At 42.9% G+C, this 20,174-nt stretch overlaps 1 protein-coding gene across 1 annotated transcript in view; it reads left to right on the top strand.

Moving 5' to 3' along the window:
- The first annotated feature begins 13,363 nt into the window (after nt 1–13,363).
- The window catches only part of ETNK1 (ethanolamine kinase 1), a 38,561-nt gene continuing 31,750 nt past the window's right edge, over nt 13,364–20,174 (top strand). The window contains exon 1 of the mRNA XM_070946711.1: nt 13,364–13,534. Coding sequence (XP_070802812.1) covers nt 13,364–13,534 — 171 coding nt within the window. The remainder of the gene's footprint in view (nt 13,535–20,174) is intronic.

Genomic DNA, 20,174 nt, shown 5'->3' with positions numbered 1-20,174 from the left:
TAACCTTATTTATGATCCTTTTGGGACAGTGGTGGGTTTCAAACTTTTATACTACTGGTTGTGTGGGTGTGGCTTGGTGGGCATGGCATGGCTTGGTTGGCGTGGCTTGTTGGACGTGGCAGGGGAAGGATACTGTAAAATCTCCATTCCCTCCCCAATCGAGGGGAAGGTTACTGCAAAATCCCCATTTCCTCCCGATCAGCTGGGACTCAGGAGGCACAGAATAGATGGGGGTGGGGCCAGTCAGAGATGGTATTTACCGGTTCTCTGAACTACTCAAAATTTCCGCTACTGGTTCTCCAGAACTGGTCAGAACCTGCTGAAACCCACCTCTGCTTCGGGATCTTTATGCTCAGATTCACAATATAGTTCAACATTATTTCAACAATAGATCCAACAAAGAGAGCGGGCATCCAGAGAATTTCCTCTCTCCATGAGGTATACGGGGTATAGATAACATGGCAGGCCTTCTCTGTAGCAGCCTTCAGTCTGTGAAATTCTCTTCTGTGCAAACCTCCACTTTATGGCTTTTTCTGCAAGTGACTTAAAATTGTCTTTATTTGGTCTTCGATATTGTATATTGCCCAGCATGCTTTGGGATTGGGGTGAGTTATAAGGGGAAGGTAAGTAGGTAGAAGGGACGTGGTGGCTCAGTGGCTAAGACACTGAGCTTGTCGATTGAAAGGTTGGCAGTTCAGAGGTTCGAATCCCGAGTGCCACGTAATGGGGTGAGCTCCAGTTACTTGTCCCAGCTTCTGCCAACCTAGCAGTTCAAAAGCACATAAAAAATGCAAGTAGAAAAATAGGGATCACCTTTGGTGGGAAGGTAACAGTGTTCCGTGGGCCTTTGGCATTTAGTCATGCCAGCCATATGACCACGGAGACGTCTTTGGACAGCGCTGGCTCTTCGGCTTTGAAACGGAGATGAGCATCGCCCCCTAGAGTCAGGAACAACTAGCACATATGTGTGAGGGGAACCTTTACCTTTAAGTAGGTAGAGAGGTGGGAAGAAAGGAAGGGAAGAAGGAAAGAAGGAAAAGGGAGGGAGAGAGGAAAGGGAAGGAAGGAAGGACCAAAAATAAGATATATTAAAGATTTGAGCAATAATAATCAGGGAGGCTTTTACAGTACCACTGTGAGGCTCAATTTCTACAATGCCTTCCTCAAGAACATTGTCCATAGTAAGGAAGATGACCTTGACAGAAATTTGCAATATTCCCCATGCTGATTGAGGAATTCTAGGAATTCATGTCCAGAGCTGTCAAGATTGAGGAAGACTGACTTAGGCAAAGAAAGCCGAAACTTTCTTTAAACCGTGCAAAGCAAGATAATATTCAGAAGAGGTTTATGCAAATACCATCCTGATTCCCCGGGGATATTAGAAGGAAAGGAATAAAGTACTATCAAGATTTGCAAGATTTTGCTATTGTAGCCTCTCTCTCAATAAAAGGAAGTTCTAGTGTTCCTATGGAATTAATTTTCTTATCTGGTCTACCTAGCAGGGATAATGAAGATTCAACTTAGTTCCAAATTCAATTAATATTAGAAAAGGACAAAGTCTTTTTCTCTTGACTTACATTCTTCCGATTCCTTCCATCTTATTTCTTCTTGCAAATCCTTTTAGACCCATACTTGCAACAAAAGTTTGAGTTCCATTCCTTCTACAGTCGCAAAAGCCAGCTGGGTGACCTTGGGTCAGTCACTTTCTCTCAGCCCAACCCACCTCACAGGGTTGTTGTGGGGAAAATAGGAACTGTAAGCATTCACGTCCTCATATATTCAACATAAGTTCACTGCCTAGAGTTGACCAATCTAACAACAACAACTAAATATGGGGGGAAATATTTTTAAGAATACACAAATGTTTAAATTTGGCAGGCCTAGAAATCTGCTAGAAAGGCCAAAATTAAAATGTACTGAACCCATGCTTAAGTTTTGAATATTTGCTTATATTCAGTGTAATGTTTCAAGAACTCAGACCTCTGTTCTTTTCCTAGACTTCCCTCCTCCCTCTTCAACCCCCCTCCCCAACCAATGCAGCTTGAACCCCCAACTACAGAGGTCATGGCTAATCACAGAGAATCAAGCAGAAACAAGTTGGAACAGCACTGATAAATAATCGGCTCAGGGACCTGGAGAATGTGATTTGTTGTGGGTTCACATAGATGTCAGAAAAGCAAGAAATTAAAGGTCAGGTTTTAAAAAGAAAGAGATGCTGCGGTGAAGAGGAGGAGGAAGGTCCAGCTACTTCACCTCCAAAGGGCTCTATTTTTCACTTTATTTCCTGCCTCATCCAAACCTCTATCTGAATAGATCAACCGCAGGCTTGCAAGAGAAATTTCTTTCCAGCTGTACTGATTCAGGAAGTTCTTAAGGAACTTTTATTCCCGTCCTGTCCCGTCCCATCCCATCCTATTCCCTTCTGCTGTGGTTAGGGTTAGGGTTAATGTAGGCTAACTTAATGTAGCCCACAGCCTGGAGTTCGATCCTGACTGGTTCAAGCAAGGTTGACTCAGCCTTCCATCCTTCCGAGGTTGGTAAAACGAGGACCCAGATTGTTGGGAGCAATAGCCTAACTCTATAAACCGCTTAGAGAGGGCTGGAAAGCACCGTGAAGCAATATATAAGACTAAGTGCTATTACTCTTCCTATTGCCATTGCCATTCCATTCCATTCCATTCCATTCAAGATAATATTTGTAGCTCAGGATTGTCTCAAAGATGCTTTGCCAAAAAGCACCTGAATTTTTTCTTGGTCTTTTCCTTGAAAATGTTTTGCTTCTCATTCAAGAAGCTTCTTGGATGAGAAGCGAAACATTTTCAAGGAAAAGACCAAGAAAGTTCAGGTGCCTTTTGGAAAAGCACCTTTTTGGGACAACTATAACCTGGATGATTGAGAATCTCCATAGACATGTAGCTCAGGATCGAACTATGAGGTTCTTAATGATCTCCAAGCTTGATAGTTTTCTTGCAGATATTTCATTGCCCAATTAGATGATTTCTAGCACTGATGATGTTACCTAGTTTGCTAATGAAACATCTGCAAGAAAACAAGCAAGGTCAGAGAGCATCAAGAACCCTATAAGGAGAATTTTAAGTGATGTCCAGTAGGACCTCTTAAAGAACCCTGAATGGGCTCACATATGCTTTGTAATGGCATTCCAAAATACCAGGTGACCCACAAAGTTTATTTATTTATTTATTTATTTATTTATTTATTTATTTATTTATTTATTTATTTATTTATTATATTTCTATACCGCCTTTCTCCCGTAGGACTCAAGGCGGTGTACAGTCAAGAAAAATATAGACACACAAACATCATAAAATTGCTAATTAAAATTATTACTTAGTTTGGTCAATTAAATAAAACCCAGAATTAGATAACATTTAAAAAATCATTCACATGTTCGTATGTTTAGCCCCGCCTGTTGGAACATCAGGGTCTTGAGGGCATGGCGGAAAGCACGGAGATCAGGGATATTCCGTATCTCCGGGGGCAGTTCATTCCAAAGAGTTGGAGCCCCCACAGAGAAGGCCCTCCCCCTGGGAGTCGCCAGTCGACATAATTTGACTGACGGTACCCTGAGTAGTCCCTCCCTGTGAGAACGAACTGGTCGGTGGGAGGCTATTGGTGGCAAAAGACGGTCTCGTAGGTACCCAGGTCCTAAGCCATGGAGCGCTTTAAAGGTGATAACTAACACCTTGAATCGCACCCGGAAGACCACCGGGAGCCAGTGCAGCTCACATAGGAGAGGTGTTACATGGGCGTAACGAGCTGCGCCCATAATCACCCGCGCGGCTACATTCTGGACCAGTTGGAGCCTCTGGGTGCTTTTCAAGGGGAGCCCCATGTAGAGAGCATTACAGTAGTCCATACGGGAGGTAACTAGGGCATGAGTGATTGTGCGCAAGGCGTCCCGATCCAGAAAGGGACGCAACTGGCGGATCAGGCGAACCTGATAAAAGTTAAAGTACAGACCAGAGGTGGGATTCACTTACCTTCCCTACCGGTTCGCAAATGTGAGCGTGCGCACAGTACTCGCGCATTGCGTCCGGGTGTGTAGGCAGAGCCTCCCGCAGTTGCTGCTACCGGTTCGTGCAATCTGGACAGAACCGGCTGAATCCCACCACTGGTACAGATTCTCTAAGTCTTGTGTGAATGGTGGTGGTGGGGGAGTAGAAAGATTCATCCTATGCCTAGGTTTGGAGATAATAGTTTGGACCTAATAAGGTAATAATTTGATATAAGTTGACTCACTCAAAAACAGTCCATCAGCTGAAAAAGACAAGCCAAATCCTTAAATAGCATAGAAGCAAGGACAATCGAAACCAGAAGAATTATGACAAGGGTAGTAAGAAGAATTACAAAGAAAAGAACTCTAAATTGGAAAATGTTTCAAAAATATATAATGTTAAAGTAAAAAATGAAAGGCACCACTAACAATTACACACCGTAACTATGCATAGATTCTAGCAATAAGTGAAGGTGTGTCAGTTGACTGTAAATTACTCTTGAAACCGGTCATAACTAGGAGTTGATGCTAGCTTGCTTGAATTATTCCTTTAGGGTTAATCTTTTCTATGTAAATGCACATTTTTTCCACCAGATAATGATCAACTTTCATTAATCATTTCCCTAACCCCAATGATATTTTTTTCCCTGCTTGAGTTCAGCTGCGGAATAGAAAATGCTATTATATGAGGAATTGAGTTTGATTTCTATATTATGGGGAATGCAGAAAAGTAAATCCTAAGCTTTGGAAATAACTTTTACTAAAATATGTATTTATTTATTGATTTATTTGGTGTGCCACCCGTTCTTAAAGGCTGTGAGCAGATAACCATCTGAATCACTGTCAAGCAAAACACTCCTCAAAAGTAATAGTCACACTACAAATGTAGTATCAAAATTACACACACACAAAAAAACAAATATTAAATATCTGTCCATCAAATTTAAACATGCAATCATATCACACACCCTCCTTCTGTGCTTGATGTATGTCTTAATTAGTGCTACTTCTCATTTGAATAAATTTGCCTAAGATTGATCTACATTGAATCCTTTGCAGGAAAAAAGAAAGCTGATTGGTTTGTGTAATTCTTTATAACAGTGTTACTTGTTGGGAGAAATATCCATCTGGTTCAGTTCCAAGCCAGGAGAAAGACACCGGAAACATGGAGGCTGATTGGAAAGAGGGTTTAATGATGAATATAACCACCAAGCACATTGTCCTGGTGCAGCTGACCATAGGGAGTTGAGTGTGTGTGTGTGGGGGGGAGGGGTTTATACCTTCTCTTGGGCTTTGAACTTGAGCTTCCTGTTACTGTGCAAGAACATGTATTCTATTGGCTGCTGTCAGACTCCCATGGGGCTACGCAGGGGTCATAGCTGAGGTTGTCTGAGCTCCCAAGGTTTGGTTGAAGCTTGGAGGGCGATGATGAAATGAAGAGGCTTGTTTTTCTGAAAGGGTGTTGAGCAATTCCTACTGTGTCTTAATGGCTTTGTCCTGGTTTGGATCTTGAGGGAGGGGTTAATCCTATCACCCTGAGGCTGAAGGTCTTTTGTTTTCTAGATAGGATGGCCCAGTCTTTCTTAATGAGCACCAAATATCTGCTGGGGGCAGGGAGCTGCTTTCTGCCTTTAAAAACATGTGGGGAAATATAATATTCTGCCTTTTTAAATATATGGGGCTCCCCTTGGGGTGCACCCGGAGGCTACAGTTAGTCCAGAATGCGGCCGCGCGAGGGATTATGGGAGCGACGGGGCGCTCACATATGACACCTCTCCTGCGCGAGCTGCACTGGCTTCCTGTGGTCTTCCGGGTGCGCTTCAAGGTGTTGGTGACCACCTTTAAAGCGCTCCATGGCTTAGGGCCGGGTTATCTGCGAGACTGCCTTCTGCCGCCAATAGCCTCCCACCGACCGGTTCGCTCGCACAGAGAGGGGCTCCTCAGGGAGCCGTCGGCCAGACAGTGTCGGCTGGCGACCCCCAGGGGGAGAGCCTTCTCTGTGGCAGCACCCGCCCTCTGGAACGACCTACCCCCTGAGATACGCACGATATCAGACCTCTGGACTTTTCGTCGGGCCCTGAAAACACACCTATTCCATCTAGCTGGGCTGGCTTGATCCCATCCTCTCAGTTTTAATTGAATTTGGTTTTAATTGGGTTGTTTTTAATATTTTGGGCCGAAATTATTTAATTGTTTTTTAAATTGTTTTTAAATTTTATATGCAATGTTTTATCTTGGCTCTACACCGCCCTGAGTCCCGCAGGAGAAGGGCGGTATAGAAATAAAATAATAATAATAATAATAATAATAATAATAATAATAATAATAATAATAATTTCCCAAAATATTTCATTCTTCTAGGAGAGGGGTGGGTGCTAACTTTGTACATACTTGACTTTAGCTACTCTTGAGCTATGTGGTCTTCAGCTCCCAGAATTCCCTCGCCGAAATGGTGAGCATCAAGAATTTTGTAGTTTATGTTTCTGATTTTTTTTTTTTTAATACTATATGTTATTTCTAGGTTACTCAGAATCTTTGGAAATGGAGCAGCCTGTAAGCCGAAGTAATGAATCAATAATTTTCATAGCTGTAATGAGTTCACATTTTTTGCCAGTCCTTCTACGTAGTTTTGAAATTATGTGAAAAATGTGGGCCGGATTTGCAGAATAAGCCAAGGGTGACAGGATCTTCAAACAGCCCCAAATAATTCTTTGAAGAGCCAAGTTGTCACAGGCCCTTTGAAAAGAGAATAGAGTGGTGTTTCTCAAATCTTTTGCAACTCTTTAAGATGTATGGACTTTAAACTCCCAGGAACAATTTTGAATTGTTCAAAGTTGTTTTGGAACTTTATAAAGTGCATGCCGTCTTTTATATGTACACAAGGAGATAACTTATTCAATAGCCGTTTTCAAAGAGCCAGCTTTCATGTTAATCCAGAAATGGGGGAGAGGTTTCTAAATGACAGTGATTAACCAAACAGGGATTAGCCAACTTTATCACCAAAGGATAAGGCCCTGTGAGGAGTTTCCATTGGCTCTTTCAAGGCCACCTCCACTGGCGATCAATCTCTCCCCACCTCCACTGGCGATCAATCTCTCTGCAAGGCAACAGATGAGAGCAATGGCCTTCCCACCTACTTTGACCCATTTGTAATGTATACACACATTATTAGTCAAGTTATCCTTGTTCAAAAAGAAAGATGGGCCATTATTAAGTTGATCGGCAATCATCAACTATTCCTAAACAGCGCCATTCACATGAAAGCTTTAATAATCCTCCATTAACACGTGCTTGTATCAGGGGTCTGGATCCAATGATTAGACGAAGTTCCTCCCAACATATTTTTTTAGATCATGGTTTTTGTCTCCACAGCATTCCACAATGTACCGGCGGTAACCCATGTGTAGTTGACACAAGGTTTAGTGGCTTAACATCAATGCCTGAGCTTGGACAACACAATGAACCCGAAACTATACATTTACATTTCAGCCTGGGTAATTTGGTGCAGGGTTGTCCAACCTTGGCAACTTTTAAGACTGGCTAGTGGGGAATTCTGGGAGTTGAAGCAATGGTGAAATCCTCCGCGGATTGGCACTGGTTCGCTGTGCGTGCGTATGCACAGTGCGTGCCAAAAGCACACAGTGTGTACTTGCTCAGTGCGTGCCAAATGCATGCTGTGCGCCCATGCATGCACAGTGCATGCCAAATGCACATTGTGTGCATGCACATGTGCAGTGCGCACCAAATGTGCGCACTTCATGCGGAAAAAGGAGGCTTAACAAGGTAAGTAGAACAGCAAGGGGGGGAACAGCTGTGCCGCTTGATTTAGATTCTCTAGAAAGCAGGATTTCCTGCTTTCTAGAGAATCTAAATCAAGCGGCACAGCTGATCATCGGAAATTCCAGTTCAAATGAACCAGTAGCTTTTTTTTTTTTACTTTTATCACTACCGGTTTGCCCGAATCGGTGCGTACTGGTAGCATTTCACCACTGAGTTGAAGTCCACAGGTCTTAAAGTTGCCAAGGTTGGACATTCCTGATTTAGTGTATCCAGATACCAATATAGATAGTTGGAATACCTACTACATAATGGTTTCCTGAAGGCTACTCCTCTTAAACCTTTGCAGCAAAACCATAAAATAGTCATATTTGCATGCGATACCGGATCATAAACCAACCAACCAACCACATTTTAATCTACTGCGATGTGCAGTCCCAGCCAATGGGGCTAATTTTTGCTTCAGTGGTGCTGTATGAACCCAATGTAGAGTTAATTGGGCAAACCATGCTTGACGTAACATTGGGTAAGCGTGCAAGCAAAAAGAACTAGAGCCTAACTACACTGTAACCTAATGTTGATTAATTAACAGCCAAATGCCTCATGCCAACCCAGAAAAATTGATTCAAGTTAGGTTAAATTAATTAAAGAAAGCCTGTTACAGATACATGGAATATGTAGCAGTTCAAGATGGCTAGAATTATGGCTTAAGCTCTTATTTTCTGCCATGTCACAAAACTGGTGTGTTTTTACAACCGGGTAAAGTGTATAGACCAGGGATGTCAAACTCAAGGCCTGGGGGGTTGGATCCAGCCAGGGGGGCTGCCCTGGAAACAGCAAAGGACTGGTCCGCAGTGTCTCTTCCAGTGAAAATGCAGCTCTGGAGGGCTGCATGAGGCCCTCCCAAGCCCTGTTTTGACTGGCAGAGGGTTGCAGGAGGCCGTCGCAGCTTGTTTTCACTGGCAAAGCTCTCAGGCCCCCACCGGCACTCCCAACATGAGTGACATCAAGTTGCCCTCAATGAAATCGACTTTGACACCCTTGGTATAGACCAATATTTCCGTCTGTGTGTGTGTGTGTGTGTGTGTGTGTGTGTGTGTCTATCTGTCTCTCTCTCTCTTTCCCTCTCCCTCCCTCCCTCCCTCTCTCTCTCTCTCTTTATGGTTCCATGCCGTATCCCACAACAGAAACTTTGCACTGCATTCTAAAATCTTTCTTACAACATCACCTTTTTCATAGAGTTTATTCCTCATGATTTGTTAGCTTAAAAGGGAAAGAGCTCCAACAGTGCTTTAGAATGGGAACATGGGAAATTGCTTTTACCGAGTCAGACCATTCATTCATCTATCCCTGTCCCGACTCTTATTAAGCAACAGCTTTTCAGGACTTTAACATGGAGCCAGTGGTGGGTTTCAAATTTTTTTTACTACCGGTTCTGTGGGTGTGGCTTGGTGGGTGTGACATAGCTTAGTGGGCGTGGCTTGGTGGGCGTGGCAGGGGATGGATACTGTAAAATCTCCATTCCCACCCCACTCCAGGGGAAGGATACTGTAAAATCTCCATTCCCACCCACTCCAGGGGAAGGATACTGCAAAATCTCCATTTCCTCCCGATCAGCTGGGAATTGGGAGGCAGAGAATAGATGGGGGCAGGGCCAGTTAGAATTTTTACTACCAGTTCTCCGAACTACTCAAAATTTCCTCTACCGGTTCTCCAGAACTGGTCAGAACCTGCTGAAACCCACCTCTGCATGGAACCTTTCTCAGCCCCTCAGGAGAGGCCAGGACTATATCTGGGAGCTTTTAGCCTGAGCCTTTCCTTCAACCTCATGCAGCGGTGTGCATTCTGTAGAGCGACAGTGAGCAACTTGTAGCTCTGGGCGATTCCTCTGGCCGTAACAGCTGAAAACTTGGATGGTTTCATACCGTTCGGAAGTGGGGTAATGAAAATTGTAGTGATAAATGCTAAAATATACAGATCGCTGAACTCAGACCCCTGCCCTTTCTTCTTTCCTATAGCTCAACTGAACCTATTTTGTGAAGTGCTGCACTCTCTTTCCCATCCTCCTATGTTAATCATGGCTTTGGTTAACCGAACTTTATTCTAATCTTGTTGTAAAATAGCCTCTGACTGACTCTGTGGATGGGGACTGAATTTTGTAATCAGGACGGGGACAAATGGATATGGTAAATATTGGAAATCACTTTCGCTTGCTGATAAACCATTTCAGCAAACATGATTGTTGCACTGACTTTGTGCCATCAGATTTGTGTTTGCTCTTAGAAACCACATAGATAAAAGAGTTTTCCCCAGAAGGATCGACTCCCCAGCCTGCTTCTTTGGGTTTTTCAACAGTGGATCCATTATCACTGTCATTGAGCCAACCTACCTTGCCGCTGGCCATTCTCTTCTACATATCCTCTTGCGTTGCATGTTTGTCCCAGTGGAGCACCTGGAAGCTTCATTTGGCTCAAAATGTAGCAGCCCACGGCATTTATGCAAGAGTCACTTCTTTTGAATTAGGCAGCTATCTCATTTTGCTTAATAAATAAATCATATATTTTGTGTCTGGCTGCACATTTAATGAAAGTGCAATTCCTAACATTTTTATTGTTCAAATGACTAAATAGCCAGAGTACCAGCTCTACCAAAATAGATAGATCTGATCTTGAGGTACTGGTGCATTTGGTCTACCAAGTTCCACCCCCCACAAAAGCATACACCTGTTCACCTGTGGCTAAAATCCCCAAAGGCTGAAACCTTAAGATGCTGGAAATCCTAAACTTTTGTCATTGCTTGATGAAGAAAAATAGAATAGAATAGAATTATTTATTGGCCAAGTGTGATTGGACACACAAGGAATTTGTCTTGGTGCATATGCTCTCAAGTGTACATAAAAGATACATTCATCAAGAATCATAAGGTACAACACTTAATGATAGTCATAGGGTACAAATAAGCAATCAGGAAATAATATCAATATAAATCGTAAGTAACAAAATTACTAATGCTAATGTTTAAACCAGATAAGCAAATACACTTTTGATCAATCAAAAGGGAGTTAAAAAAAAAAAAGACCTAAGTGCCTTCAATGCTATTTTGGTCAGAAATATAATCTAACCGTTGGCTTTCTTTCGATACCCTGTTACTTGCTCCAATTTTCATTTCATCACTCATCCCAGCTGGGCATCTACAGCTATTTTCAGAGCAACTCCATGACTTGCTGGCATCAAGGTTATTAAAGAGAAGTCCCACGCAGGAGCCAAAAGAAAAGAAACTCGATGGTACAGGTAGTCCTTGATTTACAACAGTTCATTTAGTGACCATTCAAAGTTACAGCAGCATTGAAAAAAGTCACTTATGACCATTTTTCACCCCTATGACCATTGCAGCATCCCCATGGCCACGTGATCAAAATCCAAATGCTCGGCAACCGACTCATATTTATGACATTTGCAGTGTCCTGGGGTCATGTGATCCGCTTCTACAACCTTCTGACAAGCAGTCATTGAGAAAATCAGATTCACTTCACAACTGTGGCAAGAAAGGTTATAAAATGGGGCAAAATTCACTTAATGTTTCACTTAGCAACAGAAATCTTGGGCTCAATTGTGATGGTAAACCAAGGACTTTATGTATTCCATAATAAGAGTTCCACCACCGCCTCCTTTAAGGCTTTTCCCTCTCTCAAAAAACACAGTATCACTTGGACAAAAATTGACTTAATGTTTCACTTAGTAACAGAAATTTTGGGCTCAACCGTGATCCTAAATCAAGGACTATATATGTATTCCAGGATAAGAGTTCCACCACGCCTCCTTTAAGGCTTGGGGGACTCTTTTTCCCCCTCTCTCAAAAAGTACTATATCATCACTTAGAGACCCACTCACAGGCTGCTTTTACAACTCACAGCTGGCTGGGGAATTCTGGGAGTTGGAAGCCCACCCATCTTATCATAAAGTTACGAAGGCTGGGAAACACCGCCTGAAAGAAATGTTCCTAAAAACAGAAAGAATTGCACGTTTCGCTGAATGCCATCACTCTGCTTAACAACTAATTCCCACAACACTCAAATAATTTACTAAGACTTTATTACTATTATTCTTCCCTTCCTTACTAGTATCTATCTCTTCCCACTTATAACTATAACCATGTTGCTTATCTCTTTCAATTATATTGCTTTTTGTTTCCTAGTACGATTTGATAGCTTATTAGTAACCTTGACTATCACTAAGTGTTGTATCTTTTCATTCTCGATGAATGTATTTTATTCTCCTTATGTACACTGAGAGCGTATACACCACAAATTCCTTGTGTGTCCAATCACACTTGGCCAATCAAGAAATCTATTCTATTCTATTCTATTCTATTCTATTCTATTCTATTCTATTCTATTCTATTCTATTCTATTCTATTCTATTCTATCCTATCCTATCCTATTCCATTCCATTCCATCACTAAGTCGGGTGAAATCCAGCAGGTTCTGAAGAACCGGTAACGGAAATTTTGAGCAGTCCAGAGAACTGGTATAAAAAATTTTGAGTAGTTCAGAGAACTGGCAAAAACCACCTCTGGCTGGCCCTAGAGTGGGGTGGGAATGGAGATTTTGCAATACCCTCCCCCTGGAGTGGGGGGTGGGAATGGAGATTTTGCAATATCCTCCCCCTGGAGTGGGGGGTGGGTGGGAATGGAGATTTTGCAATATCCTTCCCCCAGGAGCGGAGAAGGAATAGGGATTTTTGCAGTATCCTTCCCCTGGAGTGGGATGGGAATGGAGATTTTGCAGTATCCTTCCCCTGCCACGCCCACCAAGCCACACCACGCCCACAGAACCGGTAGTAAAAAAAAAATTGGATTTCACCACTGCACTAAGCGTTGTATCTTTTTATTCTCGATGAATGTATTTTATTCTCCTTATGTACACGGAGAGCCTACGCACGTAAGACAAATTCCTTGTGCGTCCAATCACACTTGGCCAATCAAGAATTCTATTCTATTCTATTCTATTCTATTCTATTCTATTCTATTCTATTCTATTCTATTCTATTCTACCAGAGAACGCCACATTCCCCCCTCCTCCCCCCCCCCCCCCCCGCTTCAACCAAGACCCTCTGCAGCAAAAAGGCGACAGAGCATGCGCAGCTCGGGAAGCCTGGGCGGGGCGCCGGCTCCTCCTTCCTTCCCTCCCTCCCTCCTTCCTTTTTTTTTTTTATTTTATTTACCCAGGCTGCTTTGCGCCGGGAGCGTACTTGGCGGCGGCGACGCCTGCGTGGTGCTTTCCAATCTAAAAGGGGCGGAGCTTCCCGTCGTAGCGCAAAGGGGGCCGGGCAGGAGAGAGAGAGAGAGAGAGAGAGAGGGAAAAAAAAGCGAGCCCCTCCCTTTTCCTTCCCCCTCCCCGCCGGTCTCGCGCCTTTCATTTGCCGGCTGCGCCGCTCGCGTGACGCCGCAGTTGCTGCCGTTGCCGTCGCCGTGTTTTTTTTTTTCCTCTCCTCAGGCGCCTCACGCTCGTTCTCTCGCTCGCTCTTCTTCTTCTTTTTTTTCCTTCTTCTTCTTCTTCCTCTCGTCGTCTCCATGGCCAACTACATCCACGTCCCGCCGGGCTCTCCTGAGGTACCTAAGCTGGACATCTTCGTCACCGAGAGGGACCCTTCGGGCGGCGGCAATCCGGGTTACCGCCGCGGAGCCCTGGAGCTGCTACGCCGGCTTAGGCCCGATTGGAAACCCGAGGAGGTGACGCTGAAGGTAAAAAAAAAAAAATGAAGAAGAAGCAGTAGCCCAGGGCGGCGGCCGTCCGCCGGCTGCGAAGGGGGGCGCGGCGGTTGGCGGCCTGTGAGGGGCTGCGGAGGGGAGGGGAGGGAAGGGCGGGCCCGGGTTGAACCAAAGCCGGGTTTCTCCCCCTCCTCCTCCTCCTGCTCCTCGGTCGTGCCAGCCAGCCAGCCAGGCCCCACTCGAGCGCCCCTCACAGAACCGCCATGCCCGCCTCTCGCCCCAACGGGGTGCGGTGGGAGTTGGGAGTCCGGCGCCGCTGGAAGGCGGCGGGGAGGGAAGAGGGAGAAGGAAGGAAGGAAGGAAGGAGGCAACCCTCCCCTCTTCCTCAGGAAGGTTTCCCCCCCTCCCCCCGGCTCGGCTTGTCCGCCGGGAAGAGGAGGAGGAGGAGGAGGAAGGACGCCTCGTCGTCGTCTTTCTGGCCGGCCTTGCGAGAGACGCGTGTCAAGGGAGCGTGTCTGGAGGTGGGTGGGGAACGGAGCGGCTCTGCTTGTAACCCGCCTTTCCCGTTTCTCCTCTGCTTTCCCGCAAAGGGGAAAAGAAAAGGAAAAGGAAAAAAAAAATGGGGGGGAGGAGAGATTTCCTTCTCCTTCCCCTCCGCCAGCTCAAACTGGTTGGGAGGGTTGGAGGTTGGGCACGGCTTTTCCCATCCATTTCGAAAAGGATGATGTAGCTTGAGACACACACACACCTACCTACCTAAGTTTGGGAGGAATGAATGTGGGGTCTTTGCTTCCCCCCTCCCCCAAGCATCCCAGTTCTGTTGGTGAGAAAAGACACACACACACACACAGTTTGGGAGGAATGAATGTGGGGTCTTTGCTCCCCCCCAAAAGCATCCCAGTTCTGTTAGTGGTGAGAAAAGACACACACGCGCGCGCACACACACAGACAGAGTTTGGGAGGAATGAATGTGGGGTCTTTGCTCCCCCCCAAAAGCATCCCAGTTCTGTTAGTGCTGAGAAAAGACACACACGCGCACACACACACACAGACAGAGTTTGGGAGGAATGAATGTGGGGTCTTTGCTCCCCCCCAAAAGCATCCCAGTTCTGTTAGTGGTGAGAAAAGACACACACGCGCGCGCACACACACAGACAGAGTTTGGGAGGAATGAATGTGGGGTCTTTGCTCCCCCCCCAAAAGCATCCCAGTTCTGTTAGTGGTGAGAAAAGACACACACGCGCGCGCACACACACAGACAGAGTTTGGGAGGAATGAATGTGGGGTCTTTGCTCCCCCCCAAAAGCATCCCAGTTCTGTTAGTGCTGAGAAAAGACACACACGCGCACACACACACACAGACAGAGTTTGGGAGGAATGAATGTGGGGTCTTTGCTCCCCCCCAAAAGCATCCCAGTTCTGTTAGTGGTGAGAAAAGACACACACGCGCGCGCACACACACAGACAGAGTTTGGGAGGAATGAATGTGGGGTCTTTGCTCCCCCCCAAAAGCATCCCAGTTCTGTTAGTGCTGAGAAAAGACACACACGCGCACACACACACACAGACAGAGTTTGGGAGGAATGAATGTGGGGTCTTTGCTCCCCCCCAAAAGCATCCCAGTTCTGTTAGTGGTGAGAAAAGACACACACGCGCGCGCACACACACAGACAGAGTTTGGGAGGAATGAATGTGGGGTCTTTGCTCCCCCCCAAAAGCATCCCAGTTCTGTTAGTGCTGAGAAAAGACACACACGCGCACACACACACACAGACAGAGTTTGGGAAGAATGAATGTGGGGTCTTTGCTCCCCCCCAAAAGCATCCCAGTTCTGTTAGTGGTGAGAAAAGACACACACGCGCACACACACACACACACACACACACAGACAGAGTTTGGGAGGAATGAATGTGGGGTCTTTGCTCCCCCCCAAAAGCATCCCAGTTCTGTTAGTGGTGAGAAAAGACACCCAAACGCGCGCACACACACACAGAGTTTGGGAGGAATGAATGTGGGGTCCCACCCCCACCCCTCCAAGCATCCCAGTTCTGTTAGTGGTGAGAAGACAAGTTTAGCAATATGCTGGCTTCTGGGAGTGTCATCCCAGCAACTCTATTATCATCTCTTTCTAGGGAAAGTGACCGAAAGTGAGAGTATGGTGTAAATGCACAATTCTCTTTTATTTATTTATTGTCCTGGTTAGCCGCCTCTCTTTCATTAAGAAGTATTTGGTTCTGATGGAGTTTGAACCGTTTTCTGCAGTTGACCAAGCCTGAGTATGCCTCAGTTTTTGTATCACAGCTCTGTTAATCTTTAAGATGCTTCTAGATTTGTGCTGGTGCTGTTAATCTTTAAGCGTTAAAGCTATTGTTCTGCCATTGTCATACACGTGCACATCTTGGCGTAACTCAGTGTGAATGATGATGAATGCAGGGTTTCCTGATTCTTTAAATAGGTCTTTGATGCAAATGAGTCTCTCCCATAAGAGAGAATATGTGTAGTTTAGGATTGAACTATGGAGTCCTTGGTGCTCTCTGGGCTTGGTGATTTGATATTACATAGTTGGGTAATGAAACATTTGCAGACAGACAAGCTCAAAGAGCACCAATGTCTCAACAAAATGAATCCTTCTATATATTAAAGTTAAAATGGTATAGATATTGAATGTATATTAGAATGCTTACTGCGAGAATTATTTTCTCAAGATAAAATGTTGGCCTTTCCAGAGATAGCTGTATCCATCCAGGAGCTAAGCACCTGGGTAAGCTTAGGCCATCACCTTTGTTCCACTAAAATTTCATTTCTTGCAGATGTGCCTTGTATGGACGAAAGCTGCATTCCTAGCCTCTCGTAGCCTGAAAATGACTGACTGTAAATGTAGCCTTATATTCCCTCCTTCAGTTTCTTTTCAAGGAACCTCACTTATCTAATTTCTTTTGTTCTACATGTAAAAAATGTTTCTTAAAATGTGGCTTGTTGTCAGTAAAAATTCATATTGGCGGTAAAGTAATAATGAAACTTTAAATGGTATATAATTATTTTAGATAGCAATTATATTTTGAAAGTTAAAGATAGTGCATAATAAAACTCTGAAACTACAATTAGAGTTTGCAGTAAAATGTTTTCAGGATTTGGGAAAAAGGTTTATAAATGTAGTTCATAGGCAACAAAAATTATGCAGCAAGATGTATTTTTTAAAAAGTACTATGATGAGCTTTGTGGTGACATTTTAATGATTTGTTTTTTAACCACATTGTTTCAAAATACTTATGAATTTTTTGATATCAATATTTGTAGAACCTTTTTGAGAATACAAAATATTTTTAATGTAATAGTAGACTTTAAGTGAGCCAATTAACCATCAAATATACTGAAGAATTTACCCATGTTGCATAATATAGGGAGCACTGATTTCATACACTTAAGTGCTAAAAACATTTTAATTAGGGTGCTCTGAAGGAAAGTAAAACTTTGTAAAGCATATAGTCCAAACATTTTTCCTGTTGGTTTTAAGCCCCAAAACATTATAATCTCAAACAATGGCTTTCACTTACATCTAAAAATTGAACATGTATAAGTTTGGGTATGTTTGAAATAGATACATTTGCACTTCCTTTTACAAGCAGACATTATCTGTTCCAACACTAATTAATTGCATTTGTTCATTCATATTGCTGTTTCAGTGGTAATTGCTTCTATGCTTCAATGGCCATATTTAGAAAAAGATACCAAGTAGAAATGATATTTTTTTATGTTAGATAGGTGATAATGAACATGGTTACTTTGGAAAAGGATACTCTACTAAATTATATCAGTTTAGGAAACTGAGTGTTACTATGAGCATGGGCACTATCTATTCTTTTACTGGTTTCAGCTAGATTTTAGGCCACACTTGCTGAGAGGCAGCAGAAACAATATAACGATAGAAAAATAGGTTGCATATTGTAATTGTAGCTGTGTTCTGCCAAAAGGAACTGAAAGTCATCACAAAGTTGAGGTTCACAATAAACAAGCAAATAATATTCCTTCTTCCTCCTATTTTCTCCACAACAAAAACAACAATCCTATGAGGTGTGTTGGATTGAAGGTGACTGGTCTAAGGTCACCTAGCTGGCTTTCATGCTCTTAGATTTGATGCACAAAGGTGATCCATCAATGAATGTGGCTTTGTATTGAGGACTAATGATAAAATAAAAAAGGTGAATGATACTTCACTAGTTGCTGACTACAGTGTTCCTCTCTGTTTCAAGGCCATTGAGCCAGCGCTGTCTGAAAACATTTCATGACCTCATGAAGTGCTGTTACCCTCCCATCGAAGTGGTACCTATTTATCTACTTGCTTTTGTATGCTTTTGAACTGCTAGGTTGGCAGGAGCTGGGGCGAGGACAGGAGCTCACTATTTTAATGAATGTACACGTAGAAAAAAAATTGGCTTGCAAGGATCATAAGAGCTGTTAAGATTCTTGATGGCATGAAAGAGATGTTATTAAGGAGCCTTAAGGGAAAGAGAATGGCTTGAGCAAATGACCTTTCATTTTCAATGCTATAGTAAACTCTTCGGTTAAGGATGAATTAATACAAGATGATAAGCTAGTTTTATTTATTTTTAAAAAAACTCTCCCCCAAAAAGCAGGCTTTAAGAATCTCATCAATCCTAAATCACACCATCATTATAGCTAAATCTCAGCAGGCAGATGTTAGGTCAGAAACTGCAATGTAAAGGTGGGAATGGGAGCATAAGAACCTTGAGAAACTACCAATTTTACTTGTAAACTTGCATTCCACAGAGTTGGCCCTGATCTTCTTATGATGTCACTGCAATTTTTGGTCCTGATGCGTAGGGAGTTTATCCATATGCACATACACAAATTGAGAACATAGTTTAAAAATGAATTATATGTTTTATTTGTAAAGATTTGTGCTTGGAGTCACACAGGTGAGATGGGCAATACAGGTAGTCCTCGATTTACAACAGTTCATTTAGTGGCTGTTCGAAGTTAAAGCAGTGCTAAAAAAAGTGACATGACCATTTTTAACATTTACAACTATTGTGGCATCCCTATGGTCATATGATCAAAATTCAGACACTTCAAAAATAACTCATATTTATGACAGTTGCAGTGTCCCAGGGTCATATGATCACTTTTTGTGACCCTCTAATAAGCAAAGTCTGTGAGGAAGCCAGGTTCACATAACAACCACGTTACTGCCGGAGTAACTGCAGTGATTCACTTAACTGTGGCAAGAAAGGTTGTAAAATGGGGCAAAATTCACTTAACTGTCTTGCTTAGCAACAGAAATTTTGGGCTCAGTTGCGATTGTAAGTTGAGGACTATCTGTATAGAAATTGGATAATTGTTTTCAGCCCAAAGGTTGCTGAGCAGCTAATACTGTAATTTTCCAGTTATAATAATTAGACTTAAAACAACTCAGTGGGTAACACTGGTTCACTAAGCGCCCTCTCTCCAGCCTGAGGAACAGCTTGCATAAGCCCTGAAGAAGAGCTTCAGATCTGGACTGTGTTCTAGTATGTCAAGAGAGGTAGGAAATCTTTGTTTCAGAGTTAAACTAATCCAGAAAAGGAGCTCTATAGCAGAAGATGCTTAAAAATGACCGTCCTATTTTTATTGGATAGGCAGCAAATGCTAGAAATATTAATAATTTAAATGCATCTATATATATTAAATATAATGAGTTAGTTTTAGTAGTTTCTAGTTCATTTGATGCAAGCATCTTTAGCTGTAATTTTGCATTCTTGGGTAAAATTATTTTTGCAGACAGACTTTATAATTCATTTGTAAGCTTTGTGTACTCTGTTAATTGACATAAATCTATGGTATGCTATACGAAATATGGAACATAAGCATCCAAGTGAAACATAATTGCACATTTAATTTCTTAAACCTATATTTATAATTTGATAGATAGGCGTCACAATTGTATTAGGAGGGGATAGGTTTTCTTTCTGATAGGCGGAAATCATTTCTACATATAATTTCTGCATGTGCAGTTCCCAACATCATTGCTGCCCTGGCAGTGCAGTAGTAAAATTAAAATGCAGTTAGAATTCAATATACTAGAACCACAAAGAAAGATAGTGTTATTTGATTGACTTTGGCTAATGCCAAACTGTTGTATAGAAATTTAATGAAGAATTTGAACTTATTGGAGGCAGGAGAGAATTAAGTTTTCTTGCATAGCTTACGGGGATGCACTAATAATTACTAAATATGGTTATTACAGTAGTTGTGAGTAGCTCATTCATATCTAGGACATTACTGTAAAAGAATAACTATGATAAAGCCTGGGATTCTATTATCTTAAATAAGGGAGAAAATAAATTATATTTTCTGTATGTGTATGAAAGAGAAATAGTTAGGTTCCTATGGAAATGCTTGCTATCTGTAATATAAAGATAGGGGTATGTCAAGATTGATGTTTCACAAGGCAGGTTATACCAGCAACCCATTATTTCCTCTTCTATTAATATTCTCTCCTGGCAACCATTTTTTGAAGTTCTTGCACTTGGATTTGCTGACATCATAGTACTGGGATAGTGAGAAAAGTACCACAGCAGCCTCTGCTGTCTAAAATATCTAACTGCCATGGGGGGGGGGGGGGAGATACTGAAATACATTCTACAAAAGTGTTACAAACATGTTCTGTATTAAG

The sequence above is a fragment of the Pituophis catenifer genome, unplaced genomic scaffold, assembly GCF_029215685.1.
Source record: "Pituophis catenifer annectens isolate HBS135680 unplaced genomic scaffold, rPitCat1.0.hap2 SCAF_7, whole genome shotgun sequence".
Lineage (NCBI taxonomy): Eukaryota > Metazoa > Chordata > Lepidosauria > Squamata > Colubridae > Pituophis > Pituophis catenifer.
Note: the sequence above shows the minus strand (reverse complement) of the source record. Positions and strands in the feature narration are given on the sequence as shown.